This window comes from Temnothorax americanus, unplaced genomic scaffold, assembly GCF_048541705.1.
Source record: "Temnothorax americanus isolate GAGA-0224 unplaced genomic scaffold, ASM4854170v1 Scaffold11, whole genome shotgun sequence".
Lineage (NCBI taxonomy): Eukaryota > Metazoa > Arthropoda > Insecta > Hymenoptera > Formicidae > Temnothorax > Temnothorax americanus.
Window position 1 is genome coordinate 3031395 of NW_027509242.1, and position 20845 is coordinate 3052239.

At 34.5% G+C, this 20845-nt stretch overlaps 3 protein-coding genes across 8 annotated transcripts in view; 2 read left to right on the top strand and 1 right to left on the bottom strand.

Annotated features, from left to right (window-relative positions):
- Positions 1–709: 709 nt before the first annotated feature.
- LOC143906505 (cyclin-dependent kinases regulatory subunit) lies at positions 710–6370 on the bottom strand. 6 transcript variants are annotated; one of them, XR_013259546.1, is made up of 6 exons: positions 6118–6202; positions 2875–2985; positions 2179–2306; positions 1951–2082; positions 1504–1709; positions 710–914 (listed from the first exon to the last, which is right to left on the bottom strand). XR_013259546.1 is itself a non-coding variant. In XM_077422644.1 (4 exons), the coding sequence occupies exons 2-4, from the start codon at positions 2931–2933 to the stop codon at positions 1982–1984; spliced, it is 288 nt and encodes a 95-aa protein (XP_077278770.1). In that variant the 5' UTR covers positions 2934–2985; positions 6118–6202; the 3' UTR covers positions 1784–1981. The 6 variants fall into 6 exon arrangements, 4 of the variants coding, with proteins under 4 accessions (XP_077278770.1, XP_077278785.1, XP_077278793.1 ...); XR_013259551.1 differs by lacking the exons at positions 710–914; positions 1504–1709 and adding an exon at positions 6291–6360 and having other exon boundaries at positions 1979–2082; positions 2179–2702; positions 6118–6209; XM_077422644.1 differs by lacking the exons at positions 710–914; positions 1504–1709 and having other exon boundaries at positions 1784–2082.
- Positions 6371–7157: 787 nt separating this feature from the next.
- LOC143906485 (uncharacterized) lies at positions 7158–8842 on the top strand. The gene is made up of 3 exons (XM_077422629.1): positions 7158–7398; positions 7488–7571; positions 7662–8842. Exons 1-3 carry the CDS (start codon positions 7245–7247, stop codon positions 8126–8128), a joined length of 705 nt encoding a protein of 234 aa, XP_077278755.1. The 5' UTR covers positions 7158–7244; the 3' UTR covers positions 8129–8842.
- A 331-nt stretch (positions 8843–9173) lies between these two features.
- The window catches only part of Rat1 (5'-3' exoribonuclease 2 Rat1), a 29746-nt gene continuing 18074 nt past the window's right edge, over positions 9174–20845 (top strand). The window contains exons 1-15 of the mRNA XM_077422540.1: positions 9174–9422; positions 10272–10399; positions 10532–10643; positions 10722–10895; positions 11123–11285; positions 11375–11835; positions 12310–12516; positions 12721–12861; positions 12985–13148; positions 13277–13445; positions 13521–13610; positions 13872–14028; positions 14889–15117; positions 15229–15435; positions 15900–15976. Coding sequence (XP_077278666.1) covers positions 9348–9422; positions 10272–10399; positions 10532–10643; positions 10722–10895; positions 11123–11285; positions 11375–11835; positions 12310–12516; positions 12721–12861; positions 12985–13148; positions 13277–13445; positions 13521–13610; positions 13872–14028; positions 14889–15117; positions 15229–15435; positions 15900–15976 — 2554 coding nt within the window. The 5' untranslated portion in view covers positions 9174–9347. The remainder of the gene's footprint in view (positions 9423–10271; positions 10400–10531; positions 10644–10721; positions 10896–11122; positions 11286–11374; positions 11836–12309; positions 12517–12720; positions 12862–12984; positions 13149–13276; positions 13446–13520; positions 13611–13871; positions 14029–14888; positions 15118–15228; positions 15436–15899; positions 15977–20845) is intronic.

The window sequence follows — 20845 nt, forward strand, 5'->3', positions numbered from 1 at the left end:
CGCGTTTCGAATAGCAACGGAGTTCCGCCTTACTCGTACCGCTGATTGTCCTTTTGGATGATGTACCATATCGCTTCGATACCTACATCTGTTTCAACATTAAAATTTAGAAATTATTCAGTCTATAAACATTAATCCAAGATTTAAGGAACAAAGTGGCTTTCTAGAAATCATTTTTTGAAATCAAAATAAAAAGCAATCAACGTAACAAATTAAGATTAATAACAAAATCATCTTAATTCGGAAAGAAAAGCCAGATTTTTAAATTTAATTCAAAATTTAGAAAATTAAAAATGTATATAGTTTTACGTGCAGAAACAGATTTTTTCAGTTTTAATTTACATTTTAGCGAAAAACATGATAGGCAATAACTATACTCACTGTAATGTCACTTATACATAATTGAAAATTACGAAGAAATATTCGATTTGATTAACAGCATTCCCGTTTTCCTCTTTTAATTAATTAGACACAGAAATCGCAATACGCAGACATCGATGGGCCGCTACGCCGCGACAAAGTGCACAACAGCTATCGTTCCAATCGGATAGCTGCCTCCGTGTCTTAGATTCGTAACTTGTACAACGAAAACTTTTTCATCTATACTTTTTGCGCTGTCTCCCTACTCGCAATATTAAGAAATAATCAATAAAGAAGTCAGAGAAAGGGATGAGAAAGGAGAATAATGACAATTCTTATTCTTTACCCACCACCACATGCTGCATCTCTGATTGCTAACGGAAAAGCCATTAAATAGCTCGCTTTCGTGAATGCTTCCTATCAATCCATCGCTATCGTCCTTGCCCGATTATTATTTGTGTCATTTAACGAAAGAAACGCACGCGATCTGCATATTGACCGATTCTTCCTGCAGCTCTGAGAAAATAATCCACAAGTCCTGGACAATCATACGCCTGTAAATTTTACATCTATTCAGATTTATTCTGTATTTTACATTGATATGGAAAATGTAATTATGTAAAATTTCATGTTAAAAAGATAAAACTTTTCGCGAATGTAAATAAAAATCTCGTTCTCCAAGTTATAAAAGTTTTATTAAACTCGCATGTAGTTCTATGGTTAGAGTGTTCTGATGTGTATTCAATATATTTATTAATATATTAAATACATTTGTTAATCTGTGCACTTTGCTTTCGGAATTATGGAAAGTTGCATATTAATTGAATTTTATAAGCAAATGTTACATTATATATAACTCTTCGAAATCTAACAAAGATTTATAAAGAACTGTTACATCGAATACTACTGTAACTTGAAAGAGGCAACAATGCGTGACACAATTCCTATTAAAAAGAATGTTTCAATATACATATATATATGTATACTTATCAAAGTACAAAAACTTTAGCTAATATACAATTGGACTTGTAATTATTCATCGCGTGCACGAACATGCGATATAAACGGCGGAATTACGAAGGAACAAAATATATAGAGCCATTAAAATTTTAATTGCAGAGTACTCCAGATCTATCACGTAACCTTTCAGCAATAAAATCGTTGATATATTTATAATTAATTGAATTTTCCTCTGTCTTCAATTAGCTGTTTATTTCTCAACTAAAGTCCTCCTGCGCTGCTTGCGTTATGTGACATACACGGAATTCGTAACCCTCCTCTTGAACACATTTTGGAATTTTGCAAAAGAGCTTGTTGTCTGCTTTTTAAAATTTATCGAAGAAAAGATACTGCAATTTTTTCATGCAAAATTATAGATGTTTCTCCACACACACACACACACACACACACACACAAAAGATGGTTTATATTATATATAGAAAAGCTAAAGATCTTAAAATATTTCAAATATGAAATATATAGACAGGAACAATAAAAAATAACATTTCATTCTTATACTATTATAATAATTTCTTTTGCTAATAAATACTTATAAAATGTAGCAGAATACAATCTTATATCACAACATACATCTTATTTGGATTCACATCATCATTCGGATTCAAATGGAATAAACAACAGTCTGTTCTCTCTGTAAAGCAGTGCATCTAGGTGCTGGCACGATATCAGTTCTCATTCTGCGAAATAATAAAACATGTGGCTCTGAAAAAAAAAATTTAGAGTGTATTAATAAACAATACTATAATTTATTTGTGTACACGCAATATGTTTCTGATCAATTTATTTATTAATACATACCTGGTCCATGCATCATATAATGAACCCATCCAGGACTCTGTTGGACTCCCAAATTTCTCCATTCAGTTTCTGTCATAAGATGAGTCTTTGGAACATGTCTGGCTATATCAATCGGCAGTATCACATGACTGTATGTAATTTAATTCAGTTTAATTATGTGGCTTAATTTACGCTAGATTTAACGAAATTAACGTACTATTTTACTATATTACATATATTCTTGAAAATCTAAATTATTTTTGTGCATTTCTTCATATTTTTTAATTATATATATATATATAAGCTTAAATTGTATAATAAAATGTCCATTTATTATTAGTTCCTAAAATAAAATGTTCGTAAAAAGTCATATTGGAAATGTTCATAAACTTTAAAACCTGTTTTCTTTGAATTTATAATAATGGAGATACAATTATTTACTTCTAAGGTACAGATATCTCTATAATTAAGCATCTGTTTTTTTATTTATTTTCTACATTCACATATTAATGTCATAAAAATCGGTATATTTTCAAAGAGATTGTCTGTAAACAGAAAATGATTGTCATACGATATATTTTGCACAAACAACGTATACAGTCTGACTTAAATTGTAAAAAGAAAAAAAGCTAACAATAATAAAAGTCAGTAATACTTGAATAACAACGAAGATAACCTTTGTGACTCGTTAGTTATTAAATACATAAACAAACTTACCGGTATTCATATCTATCATCACTGTACTTTTCAGAATACTGAATATTTTCTACTGGCATTCTACTTGGAGATAAAGTAAGTGGACGGACAAGTAGTAAAAAATTAATCGATCTAAAAATAAAATAAAATAAAATAAAATAAAATAAAATAAAAGTCGATTAATCCTATAAAGTTTTAAGAAAACAAAAACATAATCTCTATAAACAAAATTGCTTTGTAATATTCCTCAATTCTTTCGTATAACCAAAAAAAATCTAGTAATAATTTAATTTATATAATTTGATTATTAATAATTAATCTAAATAAAAAGATAACTACTGATAAATGCAGAATATGAAAAAATTTCTTTGATTATAGCAATATTATAAATGTTAACAGAAGTTTTTCAAACTAGGAAAAATGGGATTAAGATTTCCTTTGAAGGGAAATAAAAAAAAACACGAGCAGGGAGAATGGACAAGATCACTGGAAAGCTCGGTAGATTGTGCAATTTGCAATACAGAAGCATGGGACGTAACAGAAAAATTCAGAGTAGGAGAAAGCACTGAATCAGACCACATGCCATTGGAATTGGCATTACAAGCAAGAGTAGAGAAGGAAATAGAACAAGAAATAGAAAAGGAAGAAGAGAGAGAGATACAAGACTGGTCAGAAGAGGAGGGAGCTTTTTACAAGAAAAACTTAAGGAAAAGGAAGGCAGAAAAAAAAGAGATACAAGAAGAATGGAACGAGTTAGTCGAAGAAATAAAAAAAGCAGTCTGTAAAAAAGTCATCCAGATTAAAAAGCCAAAAATAGGAAAAAGAAAGTTGGATAGAAAATGCAGAAAAAGAAGAAAAAGGCTCAGCCGAATGTTAAGGCAAATAAAGAGAAAAAAAATTGAAAGGAGAAAATATACTGAAGAGAGGCAAAAACACAACATGCTTTGCGAGAAGAAACAAAAAGAAGAAAAAGAACAGAAAAAGATAATGAAAATAACCAAAGAAACAGAAATGTGGAGGTACATAAAAAAAAAAGAGAGGAAGAAGAGAAAAGCCGGATAATAGCATCGGAGAAGAACAATGGAAAAGGCACTTCATGGAACTATTAGAGGGAAGAGACACAAGAAAAGAGAACACAACAACAAAGAAAAAACAAAAAGAATTATCAGAAAGGAGGACGGAGAAAAGTACTGATGATATAACTGAGGAAGAGGTGGACAGAGTAATAGCAAGATTAAAGAAAAAAAAAGCAGCGGGAGAAGATGGTATAAGAAATGAAACTTGGCTACACGCGGATGAAAAAACGAAAAAAAAACTTAGAAAAATTATGCAAAAAATATGGCAAGGAGGAGAGATACCAAGCGGATGGAAAGAGGGAAGAATATATCCGATACATAAAACAGGCAGTAAAAAGAAAGTAGGAAATTACCGAGGGATCACACTTTTAGACACAGCATACAAAATATACGCGAAGATATTGGAAGGTAGACTGAGAGAGGAAGTAAACCGGCTAAAAATATTACCAGAAACACAAGCAGGATTTAGGAAAGGAAGAGGCTGCATAGATCACATATACGCACTGAAGACAGCAGTAGAGAAGATGTTAACCAAAAAGAAAGGAAAATTGTATGTACTGTTCGCAGATGTAAAGGCGGCATTCGACAAAGTAGACAGAGGGCGTTTGTGGAAAAATATGAAAGAATATGGAATCAATGAGAGATTAGTAGAAAGAATAAAAGATATATATAAGGAGACTATAAGCAGAGTGATATTGGGAAACAATAAGGTAACAGAAAGATTCTGGACAGAGAGAGGACTGAGGCAAGGCTGTCCCCTGAGCCCACTGCTCTTCATAATATATTTAGCAGATGTAGAGGAGTTTTTGAAAAAAAGACAAGTTGGAGGAACTGTAATCGGTAGGATGAAAATATACACGCTTGCGTACGCAGACGACCTGGCAATGTTGGCGGAATCTGAAAATAACATGAAGAAGATGTTGAAAAGCCTGGAAAAGTACTTCGAAGGAAAGGGGCTAACTCTAAATGCGGATAAATCAAAAATATTAGTTTTTTGCAAAAAGGAAAGAAGAAATCAAGAAAGAAAATGGAAGTGGAAAAATGAAGAATTGGAAGAAGTGAGAAAATTCAAATACTTAGGTTTCACGTTTAAGAAGAACAATGAGGATGACGCGCACATAAAGGACGTGGTTAAGAGAGCGGCAGCAGTCATGGCACAGATATGTAGAATAGGAGAGAAAAAATTCGGAAGAGACTTTGACAGAAGCCTCATGATATTTAATATCATGGTGAAGAGTATCGTGCTGTATGGAGTAGAGGTATGGGGATGGAGGGAATGGGAAGATGTGGAAGCGCTACAGAAAAAATACGTAAGATGGAATCTAGGATTGGACAGGTGGACTCCAGGATACGTAGTTAAAGAGAAAACAAATATAGAAAAGATAAGCCTAGAAGCAGGAAGGAGAGTGTTAAGGTATCAGGATAAAATAAAGAAGGTTTCAGAAAATGCGATATTAAAAGAATGTGCAAGAGAAATGAACAAGATGGAATGGGAAAGCACAAACTGGGGAAAAACAATGAAAGAATTTTACGAAGCAGGACGAACTAGCGGTTGGGAGAGAGAAGCAAAAGAAGACAAAGAAGCAAATACAGTGCAGAAGAATAGACGGGAAAGTACAAAGAAAAGCAGGCGGAAGAAAGGAAAAGTAGAAAAGTCAATTTCAACGAAAGATTAGGAAGGTGCAAGGTAGCAGGAAGAGCGAAATACTTAGGACAAAAAGGAAAAAGGAAACCGATTAAAAAATCTGGCCAGATTCAGAGATGTTGCAAAAGAGGAAACTTGCAGCCACATTCTGCCTGAATGTGATGATTATCATTAATAAAAAAAAAAAAAAAAAAAAATTCTTAATAAAAAAACAAGGAATCGATTTTATTACGATGTAATAAAAGTAAAATTAGCAAATAAGTATGTATATAATCATATATATATATATATATATATATATATATAATATAAAAAATATTATATAAATAAAGAAATTGTACAAGTTTGCTTCATCTTAATGTAATATAGGTTTACTTTGTTTTAATAAAACAAAAAAATGATGTAACTTGAAAAATTGTGATATTGTGAAAAAACTTTCGACATATTCGTATGAAATCCACGCAAATAAATCGCGTTTTCGACAAAGAACGTTACAATTTCGCGCGCGCGCGCTTATTCAGTCGGTACGATAGATTTCCTAACCTCCAAAAATACGTCGTCGGAAACCTCTCGATCGCGCAAATAACAGCAAAATTCGTCCGAATTGACGACGAGGTGAGAACAATCTTAATCCACTAAACGTTTATTAATTAGTTTCAGATTGTGCAATGTATCTGATTTATCTATTAATTTTATATTTAGCCTCACAAACACACCTGTTTACGCTCCAAGATACGGCCTACAGCGACACACATACACATACATGCCTACACACACACATACACACACACACACATATGTTGGACTGTTGGAGCACCGAGCACCATGGCATACGAATATCTAGACACGTGTATATAGCGAATTTTGCAATAGGTGCGTCCAATACCACCTTAAGGGTGCGTTTCCACTATACGCGTCGCGCGTCGCGTCACGACGCCGCGTCAATAGCTCGCGTCGGAAATGACGTCATAAACCTGGTGAGCGATCTCGGAGAGTGGTCGCGTCGAAAGCAATTGGTTGAATCGAAAAGTAATGGAGGATTCACATTGCGTCCGATCACGTCCGATGTTCGACGTACGACGATCCGACATCCAATAGGAAATTTTTGTCTCTAATAATAAATTCTGTTATTGGATGTCGGATCGTCGTACGTCGAACATCGGACGCAATGTGAATCCTCCATAAAAACCAATAGTATTTAATACTGGATTCATCCCTGTTTCCAATGCTTTTGTCCATTTCTATTAATGCAGATCAACTTTAATTTCAGTTTAAAGTTTGAATAAGTTAATTTTATAATTAAGTTTTGTAGGATTATTTAAAAATATTATCTAAGAAATAATTAACTTTTGAAAACGCACACGAGAAATTAATTTCTTAATAAATGCGCTAATAATATATTTTTTTCGAATGTAAGAAATAATAAAATTGCGGAAGATTCTAAAATTATTGCGCGCGTTCAGCAGAACAAAGACAAAGCGCTTAGTAAGCGATTAGTGATTTTTTGCTGAAACGCTACGCAGCAACGTTGCAACTTGCAACACGTTTACTCAACGGTTATCATCTTTCTCGCACTCTCGCAGGTCAGAGAAAGGAAAGTACGCTGACTACGCTGAGACGCTGAGTAGTACGCGTGTAAAGGCTTGTAAATCGATAAACAGGTGATAAATATGGAGGATGATCATAAATATTGTACAAAAGACTGTGAACGAGAGGCTGATAGTGTTCCACAAAATGCAGCATTATACGAAGCTCAATACCGTTATGATAACGTCATATATAATATCACAGACACCTTGGAAATACATAATAAGTTACAAATGGGTATGTAGAATTGTTTATGTAAAAAAAAAAAAGAATATTTACTTATTATTGTATTCGATTGTGTACTATTAGAAACAATCATTTTGTAGATGTCGAGTTCGTTAAAAATTATTTGAAGCAGAATTTCTCACAGCAAAAAGTAACGAAAGTAACAGGATCAACGTCAGACGAAGGTATGTATATACATTATTAATAACCTAACCTAACTTTTTGATCTGAATTATATTTGTAGTATACAAAGTTATTATTTTTGCTTTAAACAGTTGATAAGATTTTCGCTTGGACCAGACAAAGGACAAAACTACTACTAGAATGTTATGCAAACAGGAAAAACGACTTTCGAAATCCCAAGTTAAAGAAGAGGACAGTATGGGAAGAGATCAAACAAGATTTTGCAAAGAAGGGCCATTTTATTACGATAGATATGCTTGATCGCAAAATGCGAAATATGAAACATACGTACAAAACGATACGAGATAATAATAAGAAAAATACCGTAGGTCGTAGACGTATATTATGGGAATGGTACGAAACTATGAACAACATCTTTCATGAAGGTGCGGAAATAGAACACAAATTACGAGAAAACCGGATTGAGTGCGTAAAACGAGAAATAGAATCGATCAATAAACTAACAATAGCTATAGAAGAAAATAATCGCCTTCAAGCAGAAACAAATAAGATATTCAAAGCATTAATTGTTAAGTTACAAGGAAATGGAAAAGGTTAAAATTTAACTCGTATTTACTTACGTAAATATTTAAATATTTTTTTTACAATTATGTTTTATAAATTGCGTTATTCTTTATTTAGTAATTAAAACTGAGCAACAATATTTCTACGCTTTTCTGTACCCTCCAAAATTTTTATTCTTTTCTCTTTATTTTGTTCATTATTGAGATGTACATTTTCTTTCATCCATTGTTTATATTGTGTCTTATTATTATAAAATTATGCAATCTGCATGCTGCTGCGATTATTTTATTTGCCAGTTCAAAATCAGTGACACCTAAGTATTTTATTTTTCTCTTTAGGAGTTTAGGAAACCAAAAGCGAGTTTTAAGTTCTAATTGACCGAATTAAATTTAATTTCTGGTTATACCGCATTTCTCGATTGTGAGAAGACCATTATCTCGTAATGATGCAGATTCTTTAATAGAGGGTACGAATCCCCGAAATGTTCCCTTTATTACACACATTTACACACACTATAATAAAAAATTACTTTGTTTCGAGCATAAGTACGAGAATAATCGTTTTCCATAGTTTTTTTGAGCACTGAATATGATCCCGTTTATCAAATTGCTCTATCGTGTCACAATTTTGAGAAATTTGCAGTTAAAGTTGCAAAAAAGAGCCATTTCAGGGTATCTTGGCATATTACAACTACGATAACGTATTGGAAAAGTTTTATTGCAATAAAAAATTAAGTATGTTGTCAGGACTTTCAATTCTTTAAAGGAAATTGTGTATCGGTTATGATTAAATTAAAAAAATTATCAATGAGATATATTAACGTAACATCAAAGTTGCGATTTACATAAATCATTAAAAATCTATGAAATACATATTTTTCAATTATATTATTTAAACTCAAGTCGTTTTTAGATCGCTGGATACTAATCTGTGATATATCTCAGAGTACGTATGTACATAAATTAAAAAAAAAACGTTGCGCCATTTTTCCACGAGTGGCGTTAAAAGCCGAGTGGCATGAAATCGTATCTCGTGTTCCGTATCACGGTATAACATTAATTCCATGCTCAACCAGAGCCAACCAGAGTCCAATGGCCCAAGAACCCTAACCAACTGCGTACTGCGCGTACTCCGCGTCCATCTCGTCTAGATTTAGGTTAGACGATATGCAGTTGATTTAATATGACACGATAGTGCCGTGACTGTTAATTCGAGGTTTTCGTAATATTGTCAAGTGAATTCCGAAACGAAGAATGGGTGTCCCGGCATTTTTTCGTTGGTTAAGCCGCAAGTATCCCTCCGTGATCGTCGAGTGCATCGAGCAGAAGGTAGGTTATAAACCTCCCAAAGAAGTTTTCCCCTTCGTTTTACACATTTGCAGTGAAATTACTCGCGTCTTGCTTTCTGAAATTCAATTTCTTTCGATAAACCGCTGCGTTTGTAGATCACGCGCATTTTTCAATTGCAATGTGCGTTATTATGAACGTGAACGTGTAAAAGTCTCTCTCTCTCTCTTAATTAATTTTTATATTTTTAACCGCATGGTTAATTTGACGAAACTTTTCAGAATGATTATTATAATCCTCTATTTGCTTCCGTTTATCAAATTCATCTACGAAATTATAATTTTTCAGTAATTTTTATGTATTTAAACAATTTTCACATTTTATTTTTATATCTAAGGTCTTAAATTAGTGTAAGGAGAAGGATTTTCTCCTTCTTGTGGAAAATTGTGTTGTGTAACTTTCATAATTATAAAGATTTTTTGTTTGTTTCTTTGGAAAGATTTCTTTAGAATTTAACAGATTTGATTTGGTTTTATGTGCTTTGTTTTTAATATTATATAATTTAATTTAAAATAAGTAAAAGATTTCATTTTAGACTCTTGTGTCAATATTTGAACGTTCGTGAGATATATTAATATGTAAAAGAAAATATTTAATTTAAATATAATATATATTTAGTTATATCTAATTAAAATACCAAATATTCTTGCAAATGTTTGACTCGGATAAAAAATGGTTGAGATACGTTTTTGGATTTACCGCGTCATACGAATTACTTGCATTTAAAATGGAATTAAGTTTATTGCCAAAGTTTAGCAATCCATTTTAGTGACGTTCTACCAATGGTTAACATAATGGAGATTATACAATTTTGATACTTTACATTCCTAGTCAGCAACTCCAGATGGGGTATGCATTCCTGTGAATTCAGCGGAGCCGAATCCAAACGGGGTAGAATTTGATAATTTGTATCTTGACATGAACGGTATAATTCACCCCTGTACGCATCCAGAGGACAAGTGAGTATAAAAAACATGATGTTGTAAGGAATGATTTATATATGTATAATATAAATAATTTTTTAATGAATTGTATTATAAAGAAATCTATGAGGAATTGTTTATGTGATATTGTGCTTGTATGAAATATAGGCCGGCTCCCAAGGATGAAGATGAAATGATGGAGGCTATTTTCGAGTGTATCGACAGATTGTTTCGTATCGTCAGACCAAGGAAGTTGCTTTACATGGCGATTGACGGAGTCGTAAGTGTTTTTACATATATTATATTCAGAAAAGAAAACTAATGGAATAATTATAATGAGCAATGCGTTGTTGTGCAGGCGCCCAGAGCTAAGATGAATCAACAAAGATCTCGACGATTTCGTGCATCCAAAGAAACAACAGAAAAGATTAACGAAATAGAGAGGATACGTTCCGAATTGTCTCTCAAAGGGGCATCTTTACCGCCAGAAAAACCGAAGGAAGCGCATTTCGATAGTAACTGCATTACGCCGGTTTGTAATAATTAAATATAATAAAATAGACAGAATTTTTAAAATATGTATAAAAATATTTAAATTAAATGTTAATTTTAATTATTAATTTTATATTTTTTGACAAACGCGGAACGGAATTTTTTGTTATTAATTGTCATTGATTAATTTTGAAAAATATTGATTGATTTGAATAAACTGTAAAGTTGTATAATAGGTATATATATATCAAACGTTTCGTATTCCAGGGCACACCATTTATGGCGAGATTATCGGCCTGCTTGCATTACTACATTCATGATCGCTTGAATAATGACCCAGGTTGGAGGAATATTAAAGTAATATTAAGTGATGCTAATGTTCCCGGTGAAGGAGAACATAAAATAATGGATTTTATACGGCGACAAAGAGGTAAGTTTGTATATAAGATTATTTTATATGCGCAGATTACATAGCTTTGCTACAAATAAAAAATTGTGGTTTTTTTTTATGTGTTATAGCACAACCCGATCACGATCCTAATACGCAACATGTTTTATGCGGAGCGGATGCCGATTTGATTATGTTGGGTCTCGCTACACACGAACCTAATTTTACTATTATTCGCGAGGAATTTAAGCCAAATAAGCCAAAGCCGTGCGATATATGTGGTCAATTGGGGCACGAAATGCGTGACTGTATAGGCGCGGAACCGAGCCAAAAGCCGGAGGAAAACGTATACGGATCCGAATGCCAGTTCATATTCGTGCGATTAAATGTTCTCAGAGAATATTTGGAAAGAGAGTTGTCTATGCCAAATCTACCATTCAAGTATGATTTTGAGCGAGCTATCGATGATTGGGTGTTTATGTGTTTCTTCGTAGGAAACGATTTTTTACCTCATCTTCCTTCTCTGGAAATTAGAGAAGGCGCAATTGACAGACTTGTTGCTCTATACAAAAAAGCAGTATATAAAACAGGAGTATGTAATATTTCTTACAAAACAAGATGATAAATTAATAATTACAAAATTATATCTTTATTAACTCTGATTAACAAAATTGTACCCTTTTACAATATACTTTATCTAATTGTTAAATATTATGTTTAAACAGAATTGAGATATATTTTGCAGATATTTTGTGTTATATATAATAATTAATTCATGCTAAGTTTTCTGCGTTAATTATTTTTAGAGCTATAAAAATATATAATTATTAATTAAATTCTATAAATTTATGAAAATAGGTTTGTTCGTTTTCGCTGCACTTCTGAACTAGTGCAATAAGTTAAATGAAAGAATATATATATGTTTTACTCTAACTTATTGCACTGTGTTGCACTTGTTTAGAAATGCAGCGAAAACAAACAGACCTATTGTCTCTCTTAAATATTAATATCAAATAAATTAGAGCAAATTTTTTTACAGTGAGTAATTTTGTTTAATTATTTCCAGGGTTTCTTGACAGATAGCGGCGATGTTAATTTAGATCGCGTACAATTGATAATGTCAGATCTTGGTGATGTAGAAGATGAGATCTTTAAAAGGAGGCAACAAAATGAATTGGCTTTTAAACAACGTGAAAAAGACAAAAAGAAAAGAAACGAAATTATCAGTAGTTTTAAACCAACGTGGATTCCTGCAGGTCAATTTGCACCCACTGTAAGATTTCAATTTTATATTATGTACTCTACATTTATAAGAAACTAAACTAAACTGATTTAATTCAAATTTTTCTAAACAAAGTTTTTGACACTTTTTTTTGTCAGCTTTATCCAAATGTTGCTAAGAAAAGATTTATTATCTGTGATTGAGATGTGACATACGATTTTTAATATATCGTTATAATCGTTATAATCTTTACAGGCCCTTGGACAACCAGTAAAACCTATAGAGAATGCACGTTATGAAGCTTATAAAATGCGTGTACAGGGTAGAAATTATAATACGAATGCTGCCGAAAAGACGAACACTAATCACGCCTTAGAAAGTATGCTAAAACCTGAGGTATTCAATTTCATTTTTTTAACACAATGAATATTACATGTTCTTAAATTTTCGAAACCGTTTCTTAGTACATCCGCGTGTATGTGTAGTATAATATTTATATATTCTAAATTTTGTTACTAGAATACAGGCAATAGAGGACAGAAACGTAAAATTGATGAAGTTACGCCGAGCAATGAATCGGATGATGACCAGGCGCACGATGAGGTGCGACTTTGGGAGGATGGTTTTAAAGATCGATATTATGAATCTAAATTCGACGTATCTGCCGATAATCTCGCATTTAGGTAATGATGAATGGAAATAGAATAATTTTTATACGCATAAGTTTTGCTTTTATTTTTGAAAGATAATATTTACTTCGGAGGATTGTGCGTGATCTCATATTAATCTGGTTTTACTTGCCTGGTTGTAGAAATAACGTCGCTTTACAATACGTGCGAGGTTTATGTTGGGTCTTGCGATATTATTATCAAGGTTGTGCGTCTTGGCGATGGTATTTCCCGTATCATTATGCGCCATTTGCAAGCGACTTTATTAATATTGGAGGTCTTTCTACAGAGTTTGAGAAGGACACTGTACCAGTAAGTATTGCATATTCTTTGTAAAGTGTAAGCGTAACTTACAAACGTACATGATTTAATGATATTTTGTTACAGTTTCGTCCATTAGAACAATTGATGGGTGTATTTCCTGCTGCTAGCAGAAAACACGTGCCTGAGCCGTGGGCGAAATTAATGACGGATCCAGTACGTATATTTTTATTATGATCAGAAAAAAGGAAAAATGATATTAATTTATTTTAAATTGAAACGATTAAACTATTGGTGGGGGAGTATTAAAATAAAGTGCTAAGAAATTTAATTATTGTACAATTGAATTAGACAACCACTAGTGTTTTTAGTAGATTTACTTTTAGCAGATAGTACTTTAGTATCTTCTCTCTCTCTCTCTCTCTCTCTCTCTCTCTCTCTCTCTCTTAACGTTTTTTATCTAATATTTATTTACAGAAATCTCCAATCATTGATTTTTATCCAGAAGATTTTAAAATCGACTTGAATGGAAAGAAATTTGCTTGGCAAGGCGTAGCTTTGCTTCCATTTGTTGACGAGAAAAGATTGTTCAAGGCTTTGGCACCGTATTACGACAGTTTAACAGAGGCAGAAAGTGAGTGATACAAATGTTTCGTAAACTAACGATAAGACCGATTGCTTCACGCAAATTTGCATGACTACCAATAGATTAGATAATTAACTTGCGACGTAGTATTAATTTTATGACGACCTAGATATTTAGTAGATATGGAGAGCTCACATCTATGACACAATAATGTGTTCAATATACAAATTAATGAATAACTATGAATGTAATTATAAAATATTGTTTAAAATTACATTTCTACAGTTATCATCCACATATTTGAATATTCACTCAAGTAATAACCGAGGAAAAATGATCAGTTTTACAGCAATATATAATATTATTACGCCACTAAATGCATATCTATGAAACAAATAAGTCTAAATAATAATACTTTACATGAATCTATAATATTACGGTACAAAAAGTTTATTTAAATATTTATATCTGAACGATTGCCAGTGGGGATCACGAAAATTTACCCAGGATCGAGTATTTTAAATAATATTTTTATTTAATAATATTTTGCCCGGCAACGCGAGCAACGTAGCGCTAATTAAACGCAATTTAAAATTTGGCGCCTCCTGCGGTAGACTGCAAATTTGAATTTCAAGAGCTAACTTCACGATGTTAGCTAACTTCGAGCTAGTGCGAACATTTTTCTGATAACTTCAGGGAGATTTCGAGGGATGCCGGACGCGTCCCCCTCTCCCCCACCTAAATTATTGTCTAAATTGTTGCGAGAAAAAGAGTTACGTTTACATTTTCGGATATTTTCAAGTTAAAGTCGAGATGCGGAACGATGTAATTGTAATATACGCATTTATACGTGCATGTATCGAGTATTATATTTCTAGTTTTATCTCATATCGTATTTCCATTTTTAGAAAAGAGAAACATTCGCGGTAACGACAGACTGTACGTCGGAATGGAGAATAAGGGTTACGACTTTATAAAAGGTCTGTACACGAATCGCATAGGGTTCGATAAGGAGGTCGAGATAAGTATAAATGGGATGCGAGGCACCGTGCTCCTATCGGAGGACTGTGTGAGCGACGGAGGCACGTTACCTTCACCCGTGAGAGGTTTACCGGTCAGAAACAACAAAGTGTATTGGTTCGTATATGTTACGCAAATTTTTTTAAATCAAATTAAAATATGATTGCCTACCGTTACCGACAATGAAAGATAGACAAGAGACTGGATGTCCTTTTCTTTGGTTTACAGTATCAAGTACAAGGATCCCAAGTATGGTGGCAATTATGTTTTCCTGGCTCGCAAGCTAAAGGGGGCCAAGGAGCCGCCGCGCGTCCTGAAGCCGCAAGATTTTGAAGCTATGAATCGCAAAAACGGCAGCCAGTGGACGCCGCAAATCGGTTTCACTCGTTCTACGCAGTCAGCTTCGTTGGGACAGGCAGGGCACAGGATGCTCGAGTGAGTATTATTATTAATCGCTGCGATTAATTCGTTTGCCGTGTACTTTTACCGACAAATATATCTCATGTATCTAGAATTCCCTTGCTCCTCTTTCGCTTTTCTTTTATTGCTTCAAACAAAAGATGCATAAAAGATATTTGTAATAAAAATATTTGCCATGTGACAATTTGCAATTAGTTTTTATCACAACATGAATTTAAATACAGCGTCTTAATTTAAATCCGAGATAGTTTTTCAAATTTTTTATGATATTCTTACGGATTAGTATTTAATATAAATACGTATATGTATAATTTTTTTAAATTAAAGAAATAATTTTATTTCTTTTTGTAATAAAATATTTTATAATTTGTACATCATATCGGTCTTGTTTCACTTATTATTGAAATATTTTATCACATAATTGCGCGAATGAGGATATTAAGTAAGATAAAAAAATTAAACAAATTGTTCTTTTACAGTCATCACATGAACCACAACAGACCGGCTTCGTATGCGAATATTCCCCCGCCAGTGAATTTATACCAGCAGTTTCATGGTAAGTCATTTAATTTTTGTACGCATGCATGCATCTCGCGTTAGGAGTTAGTGATACGTCTACCAGACATGTGAACGTTAAACATGTAAAAATAATGAAAAGTACGCTTAAAATACTTTAAGTAGCTCTTCATTGACGTAATTGCACAGATTCAGTTTTTATCAAAATTGAAGCACGGAATTATGTACTAGAAAAATTTATATTAATATTTCGAAGTTCTTTTAAACGAACGAAATCGTAAAAATTATTATTAGGGGTAATTATGAAATGTTTAATTCCCGCCGTTGGTTGGTTTAATTAACACCGTCTTCCGATTTTTTCCACGCTTATTGCGCCTAGATATCTCATCTAGGACTTTTGACGTTGGTTAGGTGATGCACGAGACGTGTTTACGCTCAGACCGAAACGCCGTGCGAGGGAAGGGATTGAACTGGAGGGTCGGGAAGGGCTCTCGCGTTGCGACCCTAACGAAAGAGCGTTTCGCAATCAGTCAGTCAGTCAGTCAATCGTTTTCTAACTGGGACCAGTTTCTCCCACTACTTGTTTTATACCCCCTTGTTCCTTTGACAATACCGAGATTAGAAGAGTCGAATTAAAGCGCGCGCACGCGACTTCTTCGGGTTCGACGGCGTCGGGCGAGATCGAGCACAGGTTTTCGTTGCTCCTCTTAACCGTATGTCGACATTATTTTGTCTTTTAATTACGATTGAAAGAGGAAATCATTGCTAACAAGATTATTTGTATCAAACCGCGGAGTTTCGCTGATTCCGTCATATCTTTGTCGCGATTGGGGAGGAATGGTTACTTTCCAGTTTACTCTTTCTTTCATGCAACGTAAAAAAATTTTGTTCTTTCTCAAAATACTCCAATGTAGAAAGGTGTCTTCTCAATAAAGGAATGTTGAATGATCTAGATCTAAATTACATTCTATTTTATCTGTTCGCAAAATCGGAGGGGGAGGGAGGTGAGCACGACGAGTTGCCCCACGCCGCTCGTGTCACGAAGGTGGGCGGTGGTGAACCGTTGGTAGGTGGACAAACGATGAATCGGCGGCGAGTCGGAGGGTGGTTGACGTTGGGCTGGCGCGGAGGGCTCGAAAGCACGAGCCAGCGGGGGCGGGATGGGCGTAGGGGATCGGAGGGGGAGGGGAGGGGGCCGCGGGAAGCCGAGGGACCCTTCGGCTCCTGGATTAGCTCCGAGGGTAGTTCGTCACGTAGAGCGTGACTCCGGCCGTTTTGTTGTTTGGCACGTCGAGGCAGCGACGGTTCCCCGGTTTCGCCCAATTATAAAACAAACGCGGCGCACTCCGTAATTATCCAATTAGCGGACGTGCCTACCGTCGTCCCGCTCCCCTCCTGTGCATCGCGTTTTCCCCCGATCTCCTCTCCCGCGTTTTCGCCGCGTTCCTCGATATACTTTCGTTCGTATGTATGTATGTACACAAAAGCTGTTGTAATATTCAGAATGCGCGCAGGAGCGATGGCAAATGTTTCCCATAACAATCTATGCCCGAGTACTTTGTTTGCTAAACAATTTATCTATCGTTGGGACTATATGAGACTATTTTGAATAAATTAAGGGGAGTCACACACTGTAATAAACACACATTCTGATAATACGCAATTCTAAACGATCTATCTAATATTAAAAGTCTTTATTATTCGGTCTTTATTTAAATCTGAGATGAGAATTCTTACGAGAAAGAGAGAAAGAGAGACTCATGCACATTGCAATAACATTTGCTTTGATAAATCAAGATTGTCTTTAATAGCAAGAATATTAATTTCATTCCATTTGTTGAATTATTGATTCGTTTTACATTTAATTTACTATACGATTGGTTATTTTTTTATAATGGTTATCTCATTTTATAATATTATGTGTATATTTTCTTATAAGTTATACCTTACGTTTTCTTATACCTCGTTTCTGTGTTTCGTTAAGCCTCGGCTCTATAGCCGACCGTCTTTACGCGCGAACATAAAAACAAAACGTTATATGGGGTATGAACGTGTGTGATTGATTTACCGAGGGGAGTAAACGCCACGCACAGACAGAAGCGAACCCTCGAGAGAGTAAGTGTCGAGGATACGAAATGGTTTTCTTGGCGAAAAACGCAAGAAGCTAGGCTCGCGTCTTCTTCCTCGCAGACGCGTTACTTTAACAGTTTATTTATCAGCTCGAATTTGAAAGTCTAAAATTGCTTCTGGAATTTAAATCGGCTAAGTATTTAAGATTTGAAGGAAATTAATTCAGAATTAGAGCACACATGTCTCTCAAATATTGAGAGCCTATTTCAGAAATACGATAGAGACTTTGTCTTCGTAGTCGCTCTTTAAGTTTCATGGAGTATTTTGTTTACGCAGAATATTAATTAACTAAATAATTAATAATCAGAAATAAATCAAAAAGAAAATAAACGAACACTACTGCAATCGACATTGAGATTTTTCGTTTATTTCACGTTTATTCGTCTTGTATCGCACTTTGCATCCTTGTAATCCCGACAATATTTATTACATTTATTTATATATTAATCATAACAGATTGGTATTAATCGCTGCGCATCACTTCAATGCGTCCTTTATACGCGTAGATTCCCTATTGTATATATACGTGCGGCATGAGCGTGCTCGCATTGTGCATTATTAACCCGGTATGCGCAATCTGACGATGTTGAAGTAGCGAAACGACGTAGGCGAGCGAATAAACAAGTAAACGGTATATATCTTCCCTGGGAGGAGCGGAGCTCGGCCAACGGGGGATGGCCGTACTTTGTCCGCTCGTCCATCTCCGTGTCCAGATGACAGGTGCAGGGAGCCCTCGTTAGACAAATTAAGCAACCTTTCTGGCCTCGCGGTGCTGTCGGTGTTATATCTTCGTCTACTTTCATCTCCCATCCATTTTCTCTCTCCGCACGCACGCACATTCGTACGCACACACGTGCGCGACTGTTCGTCCGGGACTGGTTTCGAGTGGACTGCAAACACTCGTGTAGCAGCGGCAGCGGCAGCAGCAGCGCAGCAACGGCATCAGAGGCAGAGCCTCGAATTGTGTAGAGACTGGGCATAAGACGAGTCTCCGGATCTGTACGGCTACCGTGACAGAGACGCCGATGATACAGTCCATCTTGAACCTATATAGTAAAAGTCCTCGAAAATTATCTCTCAACTCTTTCGATACATCGCTTCCCTATATTTCGCGATGTATGCATTTGAATGCGCGAGATTGCAGCGTTATTTTATGATCTTCTAAGTGAAATTATATATTTATATATTTGATCGCGGATATTTATTATATTAAATTTCTCATAAAATAACATTTTCTTCCTCCTTCCTTCTTTATTTTAAAAAGCAAAGAATCATTGAGCGATCATTTCTGCGGGAGATCATATTTTGAAGGTATCAATGATTATATTTTTATCCGTATGATTAGCAAATATATCGAAAAATTCCTTTTCGCCGAAGGAGAAAAATAAAATGTCTAAGTCTCTAAAATAATTTACATTTTGTCACAGCTCACAAAATCCTGGATTATTTGGTACCTTTATGTGTCTTTGAAAACTGGTTAAATGAATATAAAATTTTTAAAATGACAATCGACGATTTCGTGCACGAGATACACGATCATTGTTCGTACAGTAAAAACTTTGCTGTTCTATTATAGGCGTTCTAAGCATGGGTATGTTTTTACGAGGCCGCTGAAGCTGGTGCGAAAATTAATTACAGCGAACGTATAGCTTCCAGTGTTAACTTTACCGGAAAACGGATATACTAAACACATAAGTGCTTAGTGCACGCGTGAAGAATTTTTAAAGAAGAGGAAGAGAGACGCGGACTGAAGGGAGACAGGAGCGAAAGAAGCGCGTCTTCTCTTCTGCCGTTTCTTTAACCATTCATTCAGACCCGTGGCCTATTCACGGTACGTTTATCTACCTGCGCATCATGGGATCCCCATTAAAGACGGGTTCCATTCACCTACGCGTGCAATGACGAACTTATCCCTCGGATCTTGGCAGGCAGTCAATGTCCACAGTTCTCTTATTTTGACCCTCGCTTCGAGACGGCGATGAGAGGAACATTTGATAATCCTTGACGCCAAAAGACAGGCGGAAATTTAATCGCCATTGACTTGGTTTTTCAGAGAGAGGGAGAGAGAGTTACGCTTCACGATAGCGTCGCGGATTCGCATTTCGATTACTAATAACGCGTGATTTCACGGTCAATAAATACTTGACCAACATTATCGATATCTCCAATCTCTCATTGCCGTATATTCGCCTTACAGTTATTCTCTTCAGATACTTAATTACGTCATATGTGTGATGATATTCAAGTGTCTTTTATGCTCTTCGATTTCAATCACGCGCGCGTGTATTCTCTCCTTCATTTTTACGTTTTTAACATCCGTATTTTTCTCTGTCTTTCTGTCATCTTTGATTTTTTTATTTTTAAGTTGAATTTATTAAAAACTAGAAGTTAAATGTTTTTTCGTGTGAATTTACACGCTTGTATTACCTTTACGAAAAAATTTCCAAGAATTTTCGACTCTGAATTAAACAGAATAATAATGATCGAATCATTATAATATTAAATAGTTATGATATTAGAAGAGAAAGACATTTTACATTTTATTCCGACATATTCTGACATAGAGTATGCGAAATATCTCCTAGACATCCCACATTTCTATTTTACCCTTATATTTTTATACCAATAACGAAAATGAGAAAAAATAATCGGAAGGAAGAATGGATTATATTTTTTATACGACTTTACCAACGTAATGTGCAATTTTTATCTTGTAACGAAGTTACGTCATCTTTTTTGATTGTTTTATAATGTAAACGTCTCTATCAGTTGCATAATG